Source organism: Sinocyclocheilus rhinocerous, unplaced genomic scaffold (assembly GCF_001515625.1).
Source record: "Sinocyclocheilus rhinocerous isolate Xijiao unplaced genomic scaffold, SAMN03320098_v1.1 scaffold496, whole genome shotgun sequence".
In the NCBI taxonomy this organism is placed as follows: domain Eukaryota; kingdom Metazoa; phylum Chordata; class Actinopteri; order Cypriniformes; family Cyprinidae; genus Sinocyclocheilus; species Sinocyclocheilus rhinocerous.
This window is the reverse complement of record NW_015632471.1, coordinates 98,359-119,814: the sequence shown is the minus strand read 5'-3', so window position 1 is coordinate 119,814 and position 21,456 is coordinate 98,359. Positions and strand designations below refer to the sequence as shown.

At 38.2% G+C, this 21,456-nt stretch overlaps 1 protein-coding gene across 1 annotated transcript in view; it reads right to left on the bottom strand.

Moving 5' to 3' along the window:
- LOC107742489 (rho GTPase-activating protein 7-like) overlaps nt 1-19,533 on the bottom strand; it is a 115,503-nt gene extending 95,970 nt beyond the window's left edge. Inside the window, exons 1-2 of the mRNA XM_016555462.1 lie at nt 19,071-19,533; nt 16,572-18,024 (exon numbers count right to left, since the gene is read on the bottom strand). Coding sequence (XP_016410948.1) covers nt 16,572-17,948 — 1,377 coding nt within the window. The 5' untranslated portion in view covers nt 17,949-18,024; nt 19,071-19,533. The remainder of the gene's footprint in view (nt 1-16,571; nt 18,025-19,070) is intronic.
- Between the last annotated feature and the right edge of the window lie 1,923 nt (nt 19,534-21,456).

Genomic DNA, 21,456 nt, shown 5'->3' with positions numbered 1-21,456 from the left:
AAAGAGATTTTGGCTGCCATTTACATACAGACAAATTCATTACAGTTACAAGGCCATTTAGTTCTACTGATTAGGTGTGACTGATGCAGGTGTTGACAAATTTAGCACATCATCCCAAAGGATGTGCGTGTACAGTATGTGTGTTGTGTTTCACTTTTTTTCTACACATTTTTTCAACTTCCTTGGATCTAAAATCCATTTATAGCATTGTTGTGATACAAAACAAGCTAAAACACACTGTGCTTTCACATGTAAAGTTTTTTCCCCCTCTCAATCTGAAGAACACACAATCATGCCCCTCATGACACATCAGCTGACAACAGGACTAGAGAATAGGAAAAGCTGACACATTCACTCTGACATATTAACAAGTCTTGCAAAAACACAAAGGTGCATATAAACATGTATATAATCAGGTTCCTCATTCAGATTTGAATGTGTATACTGTGCTAATTTAGACCACTTTGTCACAGAGAATACTGTTTGTTTTGGACTGATCTTGGTCAGCAGAGTCAGACAAAATAGAATCTGCTTCACATCAACATAGCACAGTCAAAGAGTTACACACTATTTGTCATCTCTTATCTATTCCTGGAAATACACTATAAAATGTAAATGATAAATTCTTGGAATCTTTATATCAGCAAAACTAACTAACTAAAGTTTGAAATTCGGAAGTTGTCGTGGAAAATATTTAATAAATATAAATAAAGAATTTTTAAAAATAATTTGTAAATTATATATATATTTTTGTCATTTGTATTAGTTTTATTTCTTCTTCTTACTATTATTATTTTAATGTCTACATTTTTTTTTATCAAGTTTTAGTTTTAGTTTATTTAGTTTTATGAATTTTAGTACCTCAAATTTACAATTCCTTAGAAATGTTGCATTGGCAACCAGCTGAAAAAAGTTTGATTTTTATATTGTATTTTATTTTAGTTATGTTATTTAACATAATGTTTTGATTTTAGTTAACAACAAACAAATAAATAAATAAAGGAATAATAATTTTTTTTGCTATATACTACAGTAAAATTATATATATATATATATATATACACAAAAAATATATATATATATATATATATATATATATACACACACACACACACACACACTAAATACAAGCTTTTTTGCTATATAAAGTCTGAAACTCCAAAGTCATAATTTAGGGAAAAAAATAAAAATAAACATAGGTTTAATTAAGGTTTATATCACTAACTAACTAACTAACTAACTAACTAAATACACAAATTCATACATACTGTACATACAAACATTCACACTTTTTTGCTACATAAAGTTTGAAATTCTGAAGTTACAATTTAACTATTAAAATACACAGTATAAATGCACTCAGCAAAGAACAATTATGATTGTGATTGTAAGATGTCTTTAAAATCAAATGGTTTCTCCTTGAAACTAATGAGATTAAATGGAGAGCAAATGGAGACTTTTGCTTAAGTGAGCTCGAGCCGTTGCTGCACGTCTACGCTAGAGTTTTGGAAGAGATATCAACCAAGTTACAAACTATGCTCATGTTTGCCAAGATACCAGAGTTCGCAATCAAAAGTGAGAGATCGCAATCTGAACTCAAACATCATTGATTTAGTACTTCCAAAACCAAATTATCTGAGCTTTAATATCCACAGCGCGTTTATAGCACTACTCTGACTAATGACAAAATAGTATATCTTATTTGCTTGTATTTTTATTTTTCCCAAGGCATTTTAGAAGAAGAAAAAATCTGCCTCACTTCCTTGCTGTCTTGTGTGTGATATCAGGTGTTACACTGACCTCAGGTGGTGTGCTTTTAGTAAGACACTACAGCTATGGACATTCTACACAAATCTCACATTCACAAATGTAAGCTTGTATATAAAGGGTCAGAAATGAAGGGAGACTCGAGGCAAAAATTCCACAAAAAGTGCACCCACAATTCAAAATGAGCAGGTAAATGTGTTCTGATATAACTCTTTTTATGCCATTCTAAGTCTAGCTACTGTATGCATTATATATATAAAAAAAAAAAATTACTACATAACATATTTACTATAACTTTTATTGTTAAAAAACCCCCAGAAAATTAAATCCAGTCGGGCAAATAGCTGCCATTAATGGCAAAGGCAGATCTTGTGACATTTTAGAAATGCATTTACACATTTTATGTCATTATGATCCATTTTCTGTCTCCAAGGCCTTTTTTGTAAGGTTATTCCAGTTGTTCAAGAACATTTTGAGACATTCCATTGCCACAAGGACAGCAAAGCATATACACACACATACACACAACACATTCGACATTCATACAGCACACTTCTCACTACAGTGACCTTTCCTTGACATTTTGACTGTGCATCTGCTTGTGCTTTAATAAGCTTCAATATAAAATGTGAAACCAAGTCAGTTACATAGAGACACTTTACTCAGTGATTTTCATTGCTGCTTTTTGGTATCTTATTTATATGCCATTGGCAGGTTTATACATGCAACAAACCTGACAGACCCAAAAATCATAAAATTATGTCAAAATGCTTTAATAAAAAGGAACAGTTCACCCAGGATCAGGAACAGTTTGTTTTCAGGTTCTAAAGCCGGTGCAGAAATGGGCTCTTCACCATCATCCATGATTCATTTATTAGTACAAATCTGATAATAGAGGGCGTTACAGAAATAAAGTGAGTATAATTTGGCTAGTCATTAAAGCTCAACATATGGCAAACAGCAATAAAATAAAACAGCTGATATGACAAGAGCCTTTATCTCATGTAAAATTTCAAAAGTGCTATTATTTAAGTAAAAGAAAACATTAAAAGAAAAAGAAAAATTACGAGTAAAAGAAAATTACTTATGTTGGTTGGTATACAGCTCAGGTCATTGAGTTTATTCTCACTATTTGGATTTCAGCCAGTTCAGTCTTTGTACAGCCGTTTTCTTCTTATATCTCTTTCTTTATTTACTGTGATATACTTTTTCCTTTGCTTAAGTTCTTTTCTCGTAAAGACTTTTGCTTTGCTCTTTATAATCATTTGGCCTTGACAACCATCTCTCTCATATTCTTTTTCTTTCTCTAACATAGTAGTTTGGTGATAAAAAATGGACGTGCTCTAGGGACCTGATGTGACAGCTGTAGGTTGCCCAAGCTTCACGGCTATAGAGGAGGGTGGTGACACAGACCGCTTGGTATACGGCGACTTTTGTGGAGGGATGAAGATTCTTGTTGTGAAAGACTCTACGCTGAAGTCTCCCAAAGGCAACTGATGACTGTTTAATGCGGCTCTGGATTTCTTTGTCGATGCCACAGTCCTCAACGAGAATACTCCCCAGATATTTAAAAGATGGCACTACTGACAGCTGTTCATCCCCAACAGTGAAGGCAGGTAGTGTGGGTGGGACATTGGTATTCCATTGGCAAACCACTTCTGTCTTGGTGGTGTTGACAGTGAGCCCAATCCTGCTGTATGCCCTAACTGCCACAGCGAGGACAGTTTGAAGATCCTCTGGAGTATGGGCCACAAAAGCACAGTCATCTGCATACTGCAGCTCCAGGACCCGCTCTCTACAGAGTTTTTTGGTTGCGTGTAGCCTCCTAATATTAAAGAGGTTGTCGTCTAGTCTGAAGTCTACTGCTATGCCACTGCTATTTTCAATCTCGTTGTGGAGAAGCTTGGTGACACACAGGAGGAAGATGTTAAAGAGCACTGGTGCTAGCACACACCCATGCCTCACCCCTGTGCGCACAAGGAAGGGCTCAGAATCTTGTCCACCTATACACCCGAGCAGTCATCCCATCATGGAACTGGCAGAGGATGTTAACAAATTTAGTAATAGTAAGTACAATAGTAGTACATGTAACATGTAACAAGGACACCTCAAAATATAGTGTTTCGATAAATAATAATAATAATAATAATAATAATAATAATAAACAACCAGGAAAAAGTGTTTCTGCTGCTTAAAAAAATGCTGCAGCTCTGCTTAGAAAATAATGTGATTTCTGCATTGCTGTATACAGTATTTTCTTCCAAAAAAAAAAAAAAGGTTATTGACAGTTGGCTATTGGGAATTATTAAAAATTACTAAAGTGGTGGTTTCACAACTGTCGCTGTTTGCGAAATAAGCAGGGGTGTGAAGTAACGAATTACAAATACTCACGTTACAGTAATTAAGTAGTTTTTATCAGTAATTGTACTTTTTTGAGTAGTTTAAAAATTGTGTACTTTTACTTTTACTTGAGTACTTTTTAAGTGATGTATCGGTACTTTTACAAAAATATGCTATGTTTATATATTAAATATATTTTTATATAATATAAAATATAAGAATATAAATATATAAATGTATATACATGTAAATATTTTCAAAATATATACTGTATGTGTGTGTATTCATATATACATAATAAATATACACAATACAGATACATATATTATGTAAACAAAAAAACTTTTATTTTGGATGTGATTAATCGCGATTAATTGTTCGACAGCACTAAAAATAACTGTTTTCTATTTTAATATATTTTAAAATATAATCTATTAATGTGATCTATTAGTGACAGCAGGCATTTCTCCAGTTTTCACTGTCAAACGATCCTTCAGAAATCCTTCTAATGATCTCTGTTCATTGATACATTTCATTATCAATGTTGAAAACAGTTTTTTTTGTGGAAACTGTCAAACACATTATTTTTTTCATTACTCTTTGATGAACAGAAAATTCAGAAGAACAGCATTTATTTAAAATAGTGGGCAAATTTGCCAGGTACCTTGTTTTGGTGTGGCAAATTATAGAAAATACTCAGAATGTCTGAATACAATGTTTACTTTCACACACTGTCTCATACAGCAGTACCTGAGGCTCATTTAGTATGACTCATGTACTTTCAAAAAATACATGATTACTGTCACGAATTCTGTCCATGGACTTCCGTTCATTCACCACCAGAGGTCACCCTTTCCATTACATTGACTCTCGCACAACACAAACTGTTGCATAGCACCCCAGACTACATATCCCATCATTCATTGCACGGTTTGCACACTGCACTGATTGCACACAGCTGTTTCTCATCATCTCACTCACTATATAACACCCACTCAAACTACCATTCTCTGCTGAGTATTGTTTAGCCTGTACTCCGTTCTGAGTCTCTGTGTTTCCTTGTTTTGCCTTGCCTTGTCTGTTCTCTCGGTTTCTGATCTTTGCCTGTTTTTACTTGAGTATATTTTTTCAGTACTCTTTCCACCACTGGAAATAAGTGGAGCCAAAAAAGACATCTTCTTTCAAACAATGCAGCTCTTGATTGTGTTAATAAATCGATTGACAGATTTCCAACATAACTTCTGTTTAAGTGCCAAATCTTTACTCTGTTTGGATGGCCATTGTTAAAACAGTAACCTGTTAAAATATGGGTGCTGAAATAAACATTACACTGCTTTCTGCATATGCTGTAAAACAGAGCTAAGAAAGCCAGAGGAGCAGAAAGAAATCAAAAGATTTATGTGTGAGTTTTGTGTGTGTTCTCTCTCTATTATTACTAACGTGTTGTTACTGCCTCCCCATTTATTTTCCATTTAGCACAGAATTAGCCTGTCAGCATCAGTCCTTTGCTGTTGGATTTGCCGAGGTGAGGCAGAACCCTGCGTGTGTGTGTATGTGTGGCGAAAGCTAGTTGCCTAAGCTTTTCCATGACACACACTCATTCTGAAATGCTCATAAACACAGCACATACACACACAGAGCCCACTGTTTTCACTCTCATGTGATGCATTGTTCCATCTCTGATAAAAGTGACATCTGTCCACCAAACCCTCAAATGGAGGAATATACCAAAAAAAAAAAGAGGTGTCAACTGCATTTTAGCAGGTATGAAACATAATCTAAATTATCCCCGTTTCAGTCTCTTTTAGTGTCTTCTAGGGGTCACATTCCTACATGCTTCTTCCTGTTTTGAGATGACAGAATTCCCACACTGTGAGATCTCCCAGAATCTTCCTGCTCTTTTCCTCTTTCCCAGAGATCTCTGGGGAATGTGCTTATGACCAACTCAGTGTGTCCTCAGTGACCCCAGAGATCTTTCCTTAAGACCTCAACATCTGAAATGAGTGTGTCCTGCAGAGTGACACATTGCTGGTTAGCCACTAATATAAAATGGAAGCTGTCAGCGGCCAACTATACTGCATAATGCTTCTCTAGCAAGACAGGCTTAGAGCAGAGAGAGCTGAAATAAAACTGGACACACGATAAAACTTCTGAAAGATGCTATAGCACAATTTCAGGCCTTAACTCTTATTGTAATGAAATAATTTCGACACTATGCATTAGGGGAACTGTATTTGGCCTGTTTGAGTTCTACCTCACAAGTAAATGCATATCCTTTAGGATATTTAAGAGAGTAGATGTATACGTTTTAATGTTCCACCTTTTAAAGTTTTTGAAAGAAGTCTGTTATGCCCAGCAAGGCTGCATTTATTTAAGAAAATACACCAAAACAGAAATATTATTCCAATTTAAAATAACTAGACCTGTCAAATGATTAATCGCGATTAATCGCATCCAAAATAAAAGTTTTTGTTTACATAATATATGTGTGTGTATTGTGTATATTTATTATGTATATATAAATACAAACACATGCATGTATATATTTAACAAAAATATGCTATGTTTATATATTAAATATATTTTTATATAATATAAAATATAATTCTGTCTGCCGATCGTCGACCTGCGCTAGCCCTAGGACTATTCTTGTGTTTTGCCCCCCATATCCCTGTTTGCCATTGATCGACCCTGCCTGTGTTTGACCACTTCTCTTGTTAAATAAAGCTTGCACATGGATCCGCACGCCTCTCGTCTCGTCAGCCCCGTGACAATTACTGTACTTGGCTTAAGTTAGCTCACAGTATAACAACTTCACCTATGATCAACCACCTAAAAATGTCTCTGCAAAAATGCAGTAAGTTATACACAGCCATATATTTGAAACCTTAATAACTTTCCTTTTTATTAGAAAAAAAAGTATCAGGAGGCTTAACACACTGAAGAAAAGTCCAAATGTATGGTGTTTGCATACATAACCTCATCACAGATTTTCAGGAAATGGCATAAGCTTCAGCATTCCTTTGGTAAACTTATTTACTTCAGTATCTGAAGTATTCTGGTATTTGGCCCAAGTCTTGAACATGACATTACTGCATCATGTGACTGCAACAGATGTCCATGTTTAAGTGGGACAGAGACTGGGTGCATTATGGGAAGGCAAAGAGAAAAGTTTCAGAATTTCCTTCCTAATTATTGTGTTGGATATTATTGAATAAGGTCAGTCAGAGAGCTGGTTTGTTCAAGGACACACTGAGGAATCCTTACCTCACTTCAGCGCACCGGACACAACAGCTACCGAAGAAAAATAAAGTTGTTGCAAATATGTGATTATCCCTCCTTAATTTAACCATTTTGCAAAATCAGAACTACATTTGTTTAAATATTTAATAATCAATTTTATCCAGGATTGTCTGGACATATACCATGATAATATTACAGTATTCTGTATGATTTTACCATGGTACCTCAATATATCTGAATAATTACCATATTCACTATTTTTTGAAAAGTCAGCTCACTGAATGTTGGCACTGATAGCCTTATAGGCAGTGCGCCGACATACAGCACTACAGGCATCCCGAGTTCGGATCCCGACTCGAGGACCTTTCCCGATCCCGCACTTCGCTTCCTGTCAGCTCTGATCTATCCAACCATAATAAAGCCAAAAATAAATCTTAAAAAAAGTCAGCTCACTGAGGCTGCATTTACATGATCAATAATACTGATACATTATTACAATTTCAAATAATTACTTTTTTATTTTAAGATATTTTGAAATTAAATTTAAACATTTTTTGAAAATAATTTTTTTAGCAGCTATTTCTTCAGTGTCACATCATCCTTCAGAAATCATTCTAATATGCTGATTTGGTGATCAAGAAATATGTCTTATTATTATCATCAATGTTGAATGTTGTGCTGCTCAGTATTTTGGTGGAAACCACAATGCATGTTTTTCAGGATTATTTGAAGAATTTATATTTCAAAAGAACATAAAATAAATATTTATTTAAAATAGAAATGTTGTAACAGCATAAAAGTCTTCACTCTTGTATCCAATGCATCCTTGCTGAATAAAAAAATATTACTTAAAAAATTAAGTAGTTAAGTAAATGATTCAAAGTCTAAAATCTATGTTAATAACATGGTGCTGTTTTGTTAGCATCATACTGGAGACTTTATTTAACTTTATTCAAATCTTTCTGCAACACATTCATGCCCACACACACTCCAGTAAGATTAAACACAAAATGTGGTGAGATGAGTTCCGCCTTTCACATACTGAAAAAGGTGGATGAAGAGCATCTGCCCAGGTCAAATATGAAAAGGGAGCACTACAGTCTGATGACTAAATCGCACTTTAAGTTCTTCCTTTAGTCATGTTACTCCTGCATTAAGTCACATATCTGTTTTGAAAGTTGCATGCACACATTTCTAGTCTTGTTTGGTGGTTGGCCCTGATATAAAGCTTTTCTTAACAGAAGAGAGTTTTGAACTCTTGGCCTGGTTTTGAGTTCCCACTTGAATCATTCATTGGGATTTGCAGCAATGAAACATAAAAGGCACAGGAACTAGAGTGGGGACCAAGGGGCATCAGATGCTCTGTGTACACAGAGGCCTTTAGCAGTAGTTTGACCTCTTTCATAGAGTTTAAAACACAGCTCAAAGGAACCGAACATGCAGCTTGTTGTACATGCAGAACAAGTCTAACGCTGATGGTTTGTGAATGGAAAATGAATGACACACACACACACACACACACACACACACAAACACAAACCTCTAGCTTTAGGAACAGGAAAATGATAGTATAAATGTGACTTCATATTTTAAGCCCGATTGAGTTTATCAAAATGGTGTGTGAACTACAGGGGGTGTTTAACAAGCTTGTATTTCTATTTTCTCACAGTCAGCACAGTCAACTCTTGAAAGAATTCTGCCTAAAAGCCCTGTTGGGGCCAAGAAGAACTCAGCATGAGTGTAATTGTGTGAATAGATGCCCATTTCACTCTCCTAGCGGACATTTTGATTTCATTTGACATGTTCTTTATTGTTCATTACCTTGCAGGACACATTGGCACTACCTCAGAGCATATAAACAAGACATACATCAATAGTTATCTTCCCTATCCAGCACTTTTAACATAGCTGATCACTTATATAAACTGCAGTTGGAAAGTTTAGGGTCAGCAAGTTTTTTTTTTAAATGTATTTATTTATTTTTTAAAGAAATGAATACTATTATCTAGCTAGGATGCAATAAATGTATCAAATGTGACTGTAAGGACTTTTATAAGGTTACAAAAGATTAAAGTCACTATGAAATCAAAATTGAAAATTCTTATTTTTTAATGGAATACTGTAGTGTTTATTATAAATAATTTATCCGTGCACTTCATCATTTTTTTTTAATTCGTGTGCCCTCATAATCAAAAACGGACATCGCAAACTAATTTTTTTCATGAATATGACTTAACCTGATGGAGGACGCGCACAGTCATTCAGGCAGTCTCTCTCTCTCTCTCTCTCTCTCTTGCACGCGCTGTTTAGGCATGTTTTGTGCCGTTGATCGTCGTCGTCAACCTTAATAAATAAAACATTTATTCATGCTTGGGTGTCGGCTGTGAATCCAGTGGAGAGAACTCCCCCACCACTAACTGCAAACTGGCATTCAGATCTGCCTCCATTTTGTTAGCAACGCCCCAGATTGCAACGATCCAATCAATTCCCAAAGGACGAAATCAAGTCCCGCCCTCTCATTTCAGATGCCGTTTCACTCGGATATACATCACAGTAGAGAAGAAAAGACAATTGCAACTTCCGTTTCATGCCGACTTTAAAGATTTAAACATTCCATTCATCAAATAATCCTGAAAAAATGCATCATGGTTTTCACAGAAATATTAATATTAAGCATCATATGTGTTTTCAACTTTAATAAGAAATATAAGTTGTTTCTTAGATAATAAGAAAATGGTTATTTTAAATTGTAATAATATTTCACAATATTACTGTTTTTACCATATTTCTGATCAAAAAGGCACAGCCTTGGTGAGCATAAGGCACTTATTTTAAAAACATTAAAAAAAAAATTGCATCCTCTAACATTGAGGCACTTTTCAAAATATCCTCATTTGTGTTCCACAGAAAAATAACTACAGGGTTGGATTTACATAAAGATGAGTAAATGCTGAAAGGGTGAAGGGTCCTTTTCATCTTAACAAGCACTTTCCTCATCAATAAACACCACCAAAAAGGCCACGCTGCTCAACAGGCTTCATCAGTTTGACTATGCTGCACTAACTAGCAAGACCAATGTGAAATATGATAATAATGTGACAGCATAGAAAGGACATGAAGGTCTAAGTTAGTCTTTTTAATAGGAAATTTCTCGAAACTTTGTGCAGCTCAAGGCCAAATCAGCAGTATTCATCAGGGAGCTAATTATGAGGTTGATCTTCATCGTTAATATCTGTATCATCATAATTACTGTACCTTTGCACAATTTAATTATCCTTCTGTCTCTAAGGGTGAGTGAAAAGCAATCTATAAACCCAGTATGATGGGGCCAGGCTCTGCCTTTATTAGAAACAAATTCACACATGCATGCACATGCACATATCTGGAGATTAAATCTGTATCACGGGTCTTGAATTCATGAATTGAACTGAATTAAAAAATGCATAATTGAATCATTAATTGAAATCGTATTGAATTGAATCTCATTGTGAACTGGATCAAATTATTTTTAAAAATCTAAGAAAAACAAAATCATGGTAACACTTTAATTAATAGACTCAATACAAAAAGTGAATTCTTAATTATCACTGTTATTAACATAATTATTATTATTTAATTATCTCACAGGCAATGACTTGTTAATTGGTAATAAGGAGTCAATAGTTCTCACTTTAGATTTGGTCATGGAAAATGGGAACATTACATTAATTAAGTGCTTTAAACCAACCTTTATTGAACATTAACTGCATTCATATTCAATGTCAGGGTAGGCAGGGTAGGTGATTTGGTTCAAAAAAATTTTTTGTTATGCTGATTAAAAGTCTCTTCACATCCCAACAGCAATCACCAAGTTAAGCATTAACATGTATTTATATGCCTATGGAAGGTGTAAGACCATAAAATATTAATCCAATAATATTCCTTTGTCCGAGTATTACGATAGGCTGCCCTACCTGCCTGTCAATGTATGTATTTGCATACCTCTGTGCACCCTGTTTGCACAGACATCATACATCATTAGTGTGTTCCATTACGCTATTGCAGACTGAGCAAGAATAGAAGGTGATATTATTGTAATATTATGCACTTTGTACGGAAATGTTTTCTCACAGGTGAATGATACATGAGGTAATCTAACAGCATTGCATTCAACCCTCCACCAACGGGTAGGGTTAAGGGACAGAATATACAGTTTGTACAGTGTATAATCCATTATGCGTATGGCGATAACTGTAGTGCAGAAATATAACTATAACTATAAACTATAAACTAATAGTTTGCAAATGATTTGTAAGTACTTAATTTGTGGTGTTACCAAAATCATAACTGAATTGTGTGAAACTTATGAATTGTGAATAAAATCGATTCTCTGTTTACCCATAGATTCACACCCCTACCGTATGCACAAATTCATGCGTTCAGTCACAAGTGCATAACACAAAGGGGGAGAGAACGTGATCTCAGACAGTTGCTCAATATGGGGAGTGATTTTTGAAACAGTCACTGTGTTAGTGCCACTTAAACGGTTCCAAGAATCTCAAATCCACCATGAAGCCCAGATTCATACTTCAACTCCCTGATGAATCTCCCTACTGACACAATCCAGCACATTCAGAGTGTCTGCGTGTGTGCAGCATCATGCGTGATAAGGGAAATACTTCAGTTATCACTGGTCTCATTATCTCCATCATCGGCACTACTGTGTTGTCAAGAGAATAACCAAATGAGCATCTAGAATCTCTCTGTCTATGTTACTAAAACATTCCTTTGCTATCTTTATTGCTCATTCACAGACAAGATGATTGGAATAAGTAAGATTCCTTCTGTAGGCCTACTCATGTGTCAAACTGAAACTCCCACAGTCAAGGACTCTTGTTGTTCACTCTGTCCTTGAACTCATAATAGTTCATGTCTCCATTAGCAGTAGAAAAGAGTCGTTCAAGCCCTTAAATGGCTCGCATTCACTCCAGCGCTCCGTAACAAACACAAATCCCCACAAGAACTCCAGCCACCAGCTCTGGATTTCAGCCTCACAAATAAATGACAATTACACAGCATGGCGTGTTTTGCTTGGGCTGGTTCCTGTCTAATGGATCCTGCTGTATAAATAATGACTGTGTTTTGGACGACGCCTCCAGGGTCTTGTGGAATACGGCAAGGATGAATAAACACAGAAAGCTATGAGAGACTTTACCTAAGGGACCGAGGTTGGCAAGGCGGGCTTGCCATCACCCATGTAAATGCATAAAGGTAAAAATATATGCATACAAGCACACCCACAACAGATCACACATACAACGCCCGTCACACATCAGCAGACACACAATGACTACACATACTCACACATATTCTATTTGTACCCTTTTAGGTCTTGTTTGACGCCAGTTTCTTGGACTGTGGAACATTCCACAGATGCCCATGGCCAGAGATGTAAGTTGGAGTGATGTCATTGCTTTCAAAAGGGCGTGGTCGTGAGCTAGCATAGTGATTTAGGATGTGGTGCTTGAAAAGCATGGCGTTATATAAATGCTTTTAATCAAAACTGTGTATACAAGCAAGCACAAACATGGAGCAGGAAGAAAGATTCTGCAGAAGAAACATGCTGGAACTGGTTTGAAACAAGCTAAAAATAAAAGCCAGCATGCATGCTGGCCACTCATGACGTGCACTGTGCACAAGACTATCTGGGGACTGGGGATTAATACTTTTATTCAGCGAGGATGCATTTATTTGATCAAAAGTGCCTGTAAAATCTTTTATATTGTTACAAAAATGTCTACTTCAAATATATGCTGTTTCTTATGAATTTTCAACAAAGAAATCAAAGATTCATCAAAGAATTCTGAAAAATAAAATAATAAAATAAAATAAAAATATGGTTTTCAAAAAATATTAAGAAGCACAACTGTTTTCAACATTGACAGTAATAATAAATGTTTCTTGAACACAAAACCGACACTGAAGGCTGGAATAATTGAAAATTCGGTTCCCCTTCAGGAACTCAAGCTTCGTCGGAAATGCTTTGGGAACGGCCCCAGCGTGACCATGCTCTGAATCACATATGAAATCAGTCCAATAGATGGGCGAGACGTCATGTGCGGGTGACGTTGCGACCAGGAAGCAATAAAAGCATGTGCGGTGAAACCGGCGTCAGCTTTTTGTCATTCAGCAAGCTCTGTGTGTGTGTGTCAGTCGCTATCTGTTTGTGAGTCTTATTTAGTGTTGTTTGTCCACTTATAAGCTCCATTATGCCAAGCTTCAGCAAAAAGAAGCATTTGGGCAAGAGCAGACAGCATTCAGGCTGTGTATTCCTCCCTGCCCGTGCTATATTTTGAATGGGGACACACAAAGGAGGGAGCTGACTGCCCGCATGGCGAGCGTTTGTCACTGCCTTGCTTCGCTCTCGGAAGGCTCTCTTTGAGGAGCGAGCCTTCACCGGCATTTCTCGCAGCGACGGCCCCGCTTTTGCCGAGACGGAGCGGCGGCTGTGCTCGTGGGGTTCGCATATGGATCCGGTGGAGGGAATGTAGACGGGCGAGTCCCTATCTTCTTCCTCACCCACCAGATCCAGCGCCCACTCTCGGGGTTCGGAAGCCCGCGTTGCGGTTCTTTCCCCCGGTGAGAGGGCTCGACTCTCTGCCTGTCTTCCTCCGAGGAGGTTGATATGGAGGGCGTCGATGAGCTCGCCAGTTGCACAAGCATCAGTTACACAAGCATATTATGCCTAATATTATAATGAGCAGCTTTACTGTGGAGCGGAACTTGCGCAGTCAGCTCTCGGGAAAAAGAGAGGGGACTGATTGTGCTTTACCCGATGTTAAACGCTCCGTTCTCGCCGGGCACGCTCCGAGGAGTGTGTCCGTGCCTGTGATCTTGTGGTTACGGTCCCGCTGCTGCTGAGGCACGGCGGTGATTGAGATCGCGGAGATCGCACATGATCTGGCTGACGGGTTGGAGACGGGCTCTCTCTATCTCCACCCGCATTCCCTAGATAGCGCTCTCTCTTGAGGTTCGGAAGCCCGCGCTGCGGTTTCTTCCCTCTCTGAGTGAGAGCTCGCTGCTGCACCTATCTTTCTCCGAGGAGATTGATATTGTTTGTGTGACCGAGCGACTCGCGCGCTGCCGAGGCAACGCGTGCATATATCATTTTCGGTTTTGAAATTAATTTTATCACACCAGACCGTGTTTACTTGTCTGGTTGTTGGCTGCATTTTATTATGAGGAATTAAAATGAAGTATTTTTTCTGATTATGAGAAGTTAGATATACAGGAGCTCTTGGGAATAAATAAATAAATACATTTTCTCGAGTGAAAGCACGCGTTTACCTCTCTTCTGAGGTGGTCAACAGGGGCTGCTCCCGCCCGTCATTACCACTGGATAGTCTTCAGCTAAAACGTCCTGACGCCTAAGGCCCAGGACTTCTGAGGGCCGGACACCTCTGGCGGTGTACACCTCATTATACTCAGTGCCCTCAGGAGATCGATCTGCCAACCCTGCCACCTACGGTGCTTCAGGGCGCAGCGGTCTCTGGCGAGCGCTTCTCTCAGTCACCGCCCGGAAACTCCACCTTTAAAGTCTATGTGTCGGTGGCCAGTCAGTGGGCAGACACCCCCTAGTTACACGTTTCCTCCACGGTGCGCTGAGGCTGAGGCCTCTGGCCAGAGAAGCTTATGCTAAGCGGTGGATCAGGATGCTTTTTCATTTCGTCCTCTGATCTCCCCTCTCCTTTAGGAGTCAAGACTCACTCCTTCTGAAGTTGGCCTTCGGGACGCTGCGGGATGTCCCCGCCTACTTTGTCAGGTGCCTTTCTGCATTCTGCGCCACTCCTGGCTCCTTTCTCTCGCCTTAGCTGTGCTCTTCCACACTAGGCAGGGATTTGTAAGTCTGGCTACGTGGGCATACTTGTTCCCAAAGCGTTTCCGACACAGCTCGAGTTCCTGAAGGGGAATGTATCCAGGTTTCGAATATAACTATGGTTCCCCGAGGGAACGAGACGCTGCGTCTCAATGCCATACTTCCGGCATCCCTGTGAGCGCTTGCTTCATTCCTAGAAGCTGACGCCGGTTCCACCGCATGTGCTTTTATAGCTTCCTGGTCGCAACGTCACCCACCCATGACGTCTCGCCCATCTATTGGACTGATTTCATATGTGATTCAGAGCATGAATGACTCGTTCCCTCGGGGAACCATGGTTGCATTCGTAACCTGGAGACGTTTTGCCATCACTGTAATAAATGGCATTTTAAAATATATTGAAATAGAAAACACTATTACACTAAAACTATTTTACAATACTACTGTTTTTATTGTTTAAATCAATTAAACGTAGCCTTGGTGAGCATTAGAGACTGAAAAACATGTAAAAATCTTACCGACCTAAAGAAAGAAAGAAAGAAAGAAAAAAAAGAAAGAAAGCGGTGTACTGAGTGGTTAGTAGGGCATTGCTGTGGTTTTTAGGCCATTCAGAAGTCAATGGAGAATATTCCCATTCTAGTGAATTGATTTGAATCGAGTTCCTACTTCTTCAATGTGAATGTCTACATGTTTTTTTGTTTTTTTTTGTCTCTTTTATTAAACACCAAGTGAGATTTAGGTGAAAACTGCAACTTAGAAAAGTAATAGCACACATCTTCTCAACAAGTCCCATTATTTGCATTATCAATCATGCTTGAAGAACAAACAGGTGGGATAAAGTATGCTCCAAAATAGGGTTTAGGGGTTTTGAAAAACCAGAACTACATTATGAGCTGCGGTGCTTGTGGAAGATTAAGGTTTGAATCCTGCATCTTCTCATTCCACTCCCCCTCTCTTCCTCCCCCATAAAGTCCTGGCTGCTTTCTACTGTCTATAATAAAACTTGCAAATATACCCCAAAATAAATAAATAAAAAACACTGTGAATACAGGGTTTAATACGAAACTAATTGAAATCTTGTGATGCATAAAATAGAACAATTTTTTTTCCAGATTTCCATTTATTTGCATACTTAATTGCTTTGTTACAGTCAAATTATGTGGAAATTCCCCCAGAATTTCCCTTACTGACTGACTGATGACCTTCATAGGCATGACACATAAGGGAAACTACCTCATGTGCAAAAGGATTTCTTTATATATTGCTTGACTAAAGCACTTTTTTATTATTATTTCTGCTTTCTTTTTTACTTTCCTTAAGTGTAAATCAAACTGAATAAAAAAAAAATCTATGAAAAACATCTTACCTTCCTTGTACGAAGCTTTACAAGGGAACCTTCAGCTTTTGGGACACTCTCAAGGTCTTTGGCTGTATTTGTATATTGGTTTGCCTGATGTTCATCATAGTGTCCTTCAGGTTGAGGTTTTCCTCTTGTTGCCTCCTTTACCCTCGTGTTTTGATCCTCTGAAGTTCTCAAATTCTCACAGTTGATGGTGTTTAGGTTTGTACTTGGATGTTCTGGCATCTCTGCTGATATCTGAACAGAAGCATCATCTCCAGATTCAGGAAAGGAGCCCTCATGGATAGTTTGGAGTTTTGATGAGCAATCATGACATGTTTCCATGATGTCAGTTTTTCCAGATGGCTCCAGTTGAGACATTTCACAAGCAGGTGGTTTAAGGCTTCCAACTTTTAACATCTCATGATCGCAACATTTAAAAATGCCATCACCTTCCTGATTTTCATTGTCTTGACCTTTAGATACTACGTGATGTTTGCACACTAGACTTGTTTTATTAGCATCTAAGCTAGCTTCTGGAATGTTAATTTCTTGAGAAGCTGATGATGATAGCAAGTTTGGGATCACAGTTTCATCTGTGTGTGAGCATTCGACTTTGCCACATGTTAAAATAGTCTGTTCAAACGTTTCACAACATTGTCCTTCCACAATATTGTTTGGGTCAGCAGATTTCTGCTTTGAATCAGAGGTGGGAGGTTTATTAGTTATGTCTGTGATCTCACTTGTGACACTCATGTGCTCATGTACTAATATCTGACTGCCCACACTGACCTTCACCATTGATTCTGTATTTTCTGTGCAAGTTCCACTTTTGGGATAAGTTGGTTCAGAACAGTCAACTTTGACAGAGTGACTGTCCTTCAGCACATTTAATAAATCATTTGTTTCTTCTATTTGAGCTAATACTGGGGTAGGGAGCACAGAATGTGTCAGGCTATGGGAAGCAGATACTTTATCCTTGTTTAGTTCCTTATTATCTGGATCTCCATTGTGAGCCTGAAAATTTCCTGAAGCAGAACATTCCAATTCATCTTGATTTGCCACGCTGTCTACAGGTAGCCTGCTATCTTGGTCACTCTTGTGCTGTGCTTTTTCATTGACCGTGTCTCCAGGCGTCAATGATTTGCACTTTGCGCCTTCACAGTTAGGTTGAGCTCCACCCTTAAACTTCTGCACTATACTCTCCATCGTTCTTGTACCATCTCCGATCCAAAGTCCCAAAGTCCAAGACTGGTGATGACCACACTCAGGCATCGAGGCACACCTACTGCGCTGGTACCGCACATGGCAGCAGACCAAGTCTAGGTCATCATAGCTGTACTGTAATCCTGTCCGTGGGGTCACATGATCCTCCCAGCTTTTTTTACGAATAGCAACAGGCATGGCCAGATCCCTCGGCTAGCCCATAGAGCCTTATTATTACAGCCCACGGAAAGCACAAAACCAGATACAGGTCCTCCTGCAAGAGAGAGAGAGAGAGAGAGAGAGCGAGAGAGAGAGAGAGAATTTCTTCATTGTCAAACACTTGTGATCTTCAAATGTGAGAGAAATGGAAATGATACGCCTAATGAATGCTATTGACATTGAAACTCAGGTGCTCTTAAACTTGTTTAGTCTGAAGAGTCTGTTCTGTGTTATATCGAAAACTGCATTGGCAACTTAATGTGATGTCACAATCCTTTTTGAACATCATAAATACTAGATTTATTCTTGAAGAACCAAGTGCATACAAACCAACAACGAATTGTCCACGACTTTTGACACTTCTTTTTCAATACTTACAGAAAAGATTATTACCAATTACAGCTACATCTCATAAACAGCTGTAGGACTGACTCGTGAAGGAAAAGAAAAATAACTGAATCACATTTACCCTCGCGCCAACCGTTGAGTCAGCCAAGCATTTCACCAGACCCTCCGCCCACTCAAAAGTACAGTAAGACTTCTCTACATTTTGCACAAGTCATTCTTCAGTGATTAGCCACCAAGGACTGACTTCTCTTTAAAATAAAACCAGAAGGAAAGTCTCAAGATGGAAAGAAGTGCAGCAATAAAAGACCGCTGGAGGAAACCACACAGCGTGGTGAAATGGTAGGAGCTCTTGTAGTCCCTAAAGTCTGATAGATCTTCTTGACGTCTATGTGAAGTCAGCGGTTAGTGGCGAGAGTTCAGAGACGGTCCTAACCAGGACATTCCTCTCACATCTGGCCAGAAGTTACTCCCTCTGTTGAACATCTGGTCATGAGGTCCAACTTTCCTTTGGCAAGCGCTTTCGCAGATTATTCATTTTCGATAAAGACAGTTATCTTGTCGTAAAGAAAGATAATCCTTAGTTGCTCACGTCACTGACATCCTGAACTTACTTTGTGCTTGTTTGGTAATGTCTCAGTATGAGCCTGCTAGAGTAACTAAATGTCTAAATTTGAATATAAACAACGAAAACGTGACAGAAAGCCAGTGCAGCAGACATTTAAAAGAGATTCATAAGCACACAGTCATTATTACCTGGATGCTTCTCTCCTTCTCCTCTTCCTCTGGCCTTGTGAGTGTGTCACTCCGTGTTGGTACTATCTGTCTGCGGCGATGGAGCGGCCAGTTACCCACTCGCCCCACTGTGGTGAGTTCACCCTCTGACACAGCTAGCTCTGTTCTCAAGCCAGCCAGGACGTCAAGGTCATGTGTCTCCAGGGGTCAACAACTTTTCTATGGTCCCATGCGATGTTACAATCAAACACAATTGCTGCATTGAAAAAGTCTAAAGAGAAATGCCAAACAAATACATTCTGTGTTAAATAATTCTCCAAAGTGCAAAATAAATAAACTAATCCATATTTGAAGCCTCTAGACTACTTCAGTTGTGTTGATAGATCAAGTGTTCAGCTGTCAGACCGGCATGCGCTCCTCAGCAATAAGCGTCCCTAATTGGTTCTGCAACCAATTTGAGTTTTTCTTTCAATGAAGCGGTTGAAGAGATGATGCAAGAACTCCAGATGAGGGAGGAGGAAGCCATTTGTTTTGACCAATCTCCCCAGACGTCTGGAGCGATCACTGATCGTGGTCAGTTCCTGCTAGAGCTTTTTCTCCCTGGAAGAAACAAGGAGGAGGAGAAGAAAACAGAGACATGTGGAGCTTGAAACGTGGAGAGTGTGTTGTCATCTTGACGGCATTAGAGGTCTTTGCTTGGGATGACTGTTCTTTTTGTTTCTGGCAGTCTTAAGTCACTGTTTTTCCTTCTCGCTCTCTTCCTCTATCTCTTGCTTTCTCAAACTTTCTTTTTAGAAACCAGGCTCTTCACATCTCTAAAGTGCAGTTCTCCTAGAAACTGACAGTCTGCTTTTTACTCTCTCTCTCTGCTTTTCTTTTCCCCCCCTTTCTATTTCTGTGCTGTTCGTAACATTTATTCTTCCTATAAAATCGGCATGCCACATTCCCTTTCCTCTCACTGACATTCACACACTCACACACACACACACACACACACACTTCTCTTTCCACGCCCCTGTGTGTCTGTGTATCAGTGTGTTAGCTGGGAAAAGCACTCTCCAGTTTTGATTAGAAGCAGACAGCGTGCTGTGTAAAGGTTTGAGTCAGAGGGCCAAGTCAGATTGCAGTAATGCTTTGGCACTCATTTATGTTTTTTTTTCTTACCCAAACACTTAAACAAACCTTTTAATAATAATAATAATAATAATAATAATAATAACCAGTATATAATTAGTAGCAGTAGTATTACAATTATTATTATTTTACTTTTTATATTTAGCTAATGCATACAACTACTTTATAATATTGATAAAATGAATTATTATAGGTTACTATATTATTATTATTATTATTATTATTATTATTATTATAGCCTAAATAGTTTGAGGAACATTTTTCAACATATCTTGGGAAGGGCCACATCAAAACTCTTTGACAGTGGCTTGCTTGTTCTTGGGCTGCTTCAAAAGAAAACAAGGTATAGTGCATTTCAGTGTGTGAGTTGGCTATTCATTGCCTAATATAGACATGTTTCTTGACAGTCACCCTCTCTCTCTCACTTTGTTGTTTAAAGGGAAAAGACCAGGGCCCGTATTCATGAAAAATCTTAGTGCTAAGAGTTGCTCCTAGTGACAAAATTATAAGAAAATTATTAGAAATGTGGGTGTTTCCTCTTTAAATTAAAGAAAAGATCCTAATAAAGAAAAAAGTGATTCAGAAATCATCTTAACCCTTAAAAGAGGTTATTTTGTTAGGAGTATGGACGAGGACTTTTAAGAGGCTTAATAGTTTCTTTAGCAGTGGAGAAAATGGATGAAACATGAAGAGGGAGAAGAAATGTTTTGCACACAATGCATGACAGTGAGTTAACAAGACACTACACATTAGATGGTGCAGGGATTATGTTTGTGACCAATCTTATTAGAGACACGCTAACATCTCCGACACCGCACAGAAATGCCATAGCGCCAGAAATGGAAATAAATCATTACATTAACTACATTAACATATTTGGCAACTGGAAAAATATAACTATGCAGCAGTGATGATTTAGGTCTCACAACCTTCTATAAGCAAAGTGATCACACAAACAATTACAACACTTTCAGAACCTTATTGTGTCGCTGTTCATTTCCTATAAAATATGTTAAGTATGACAGCATGGAAAATAAAAAAAAATATATACATACAGTATATTGTGTGTGTGTGTGTGTGTGTGTGAAAGAGAGAGAGAGAGTGTGAGAGAGAGCATGGTAAAACAGGAAAAATGATGCCTGTAATTTCAAAGTGAAGGCTTATAATAGACCCTACTCTTAAAAGCGCTCTTTTATTTCCTTCTTGGACAAGCAACCAATCAGTCTTCAAAAGACTGTGTCATAGCTAGCAACGGGGTCAGCCCCGCCTCCTC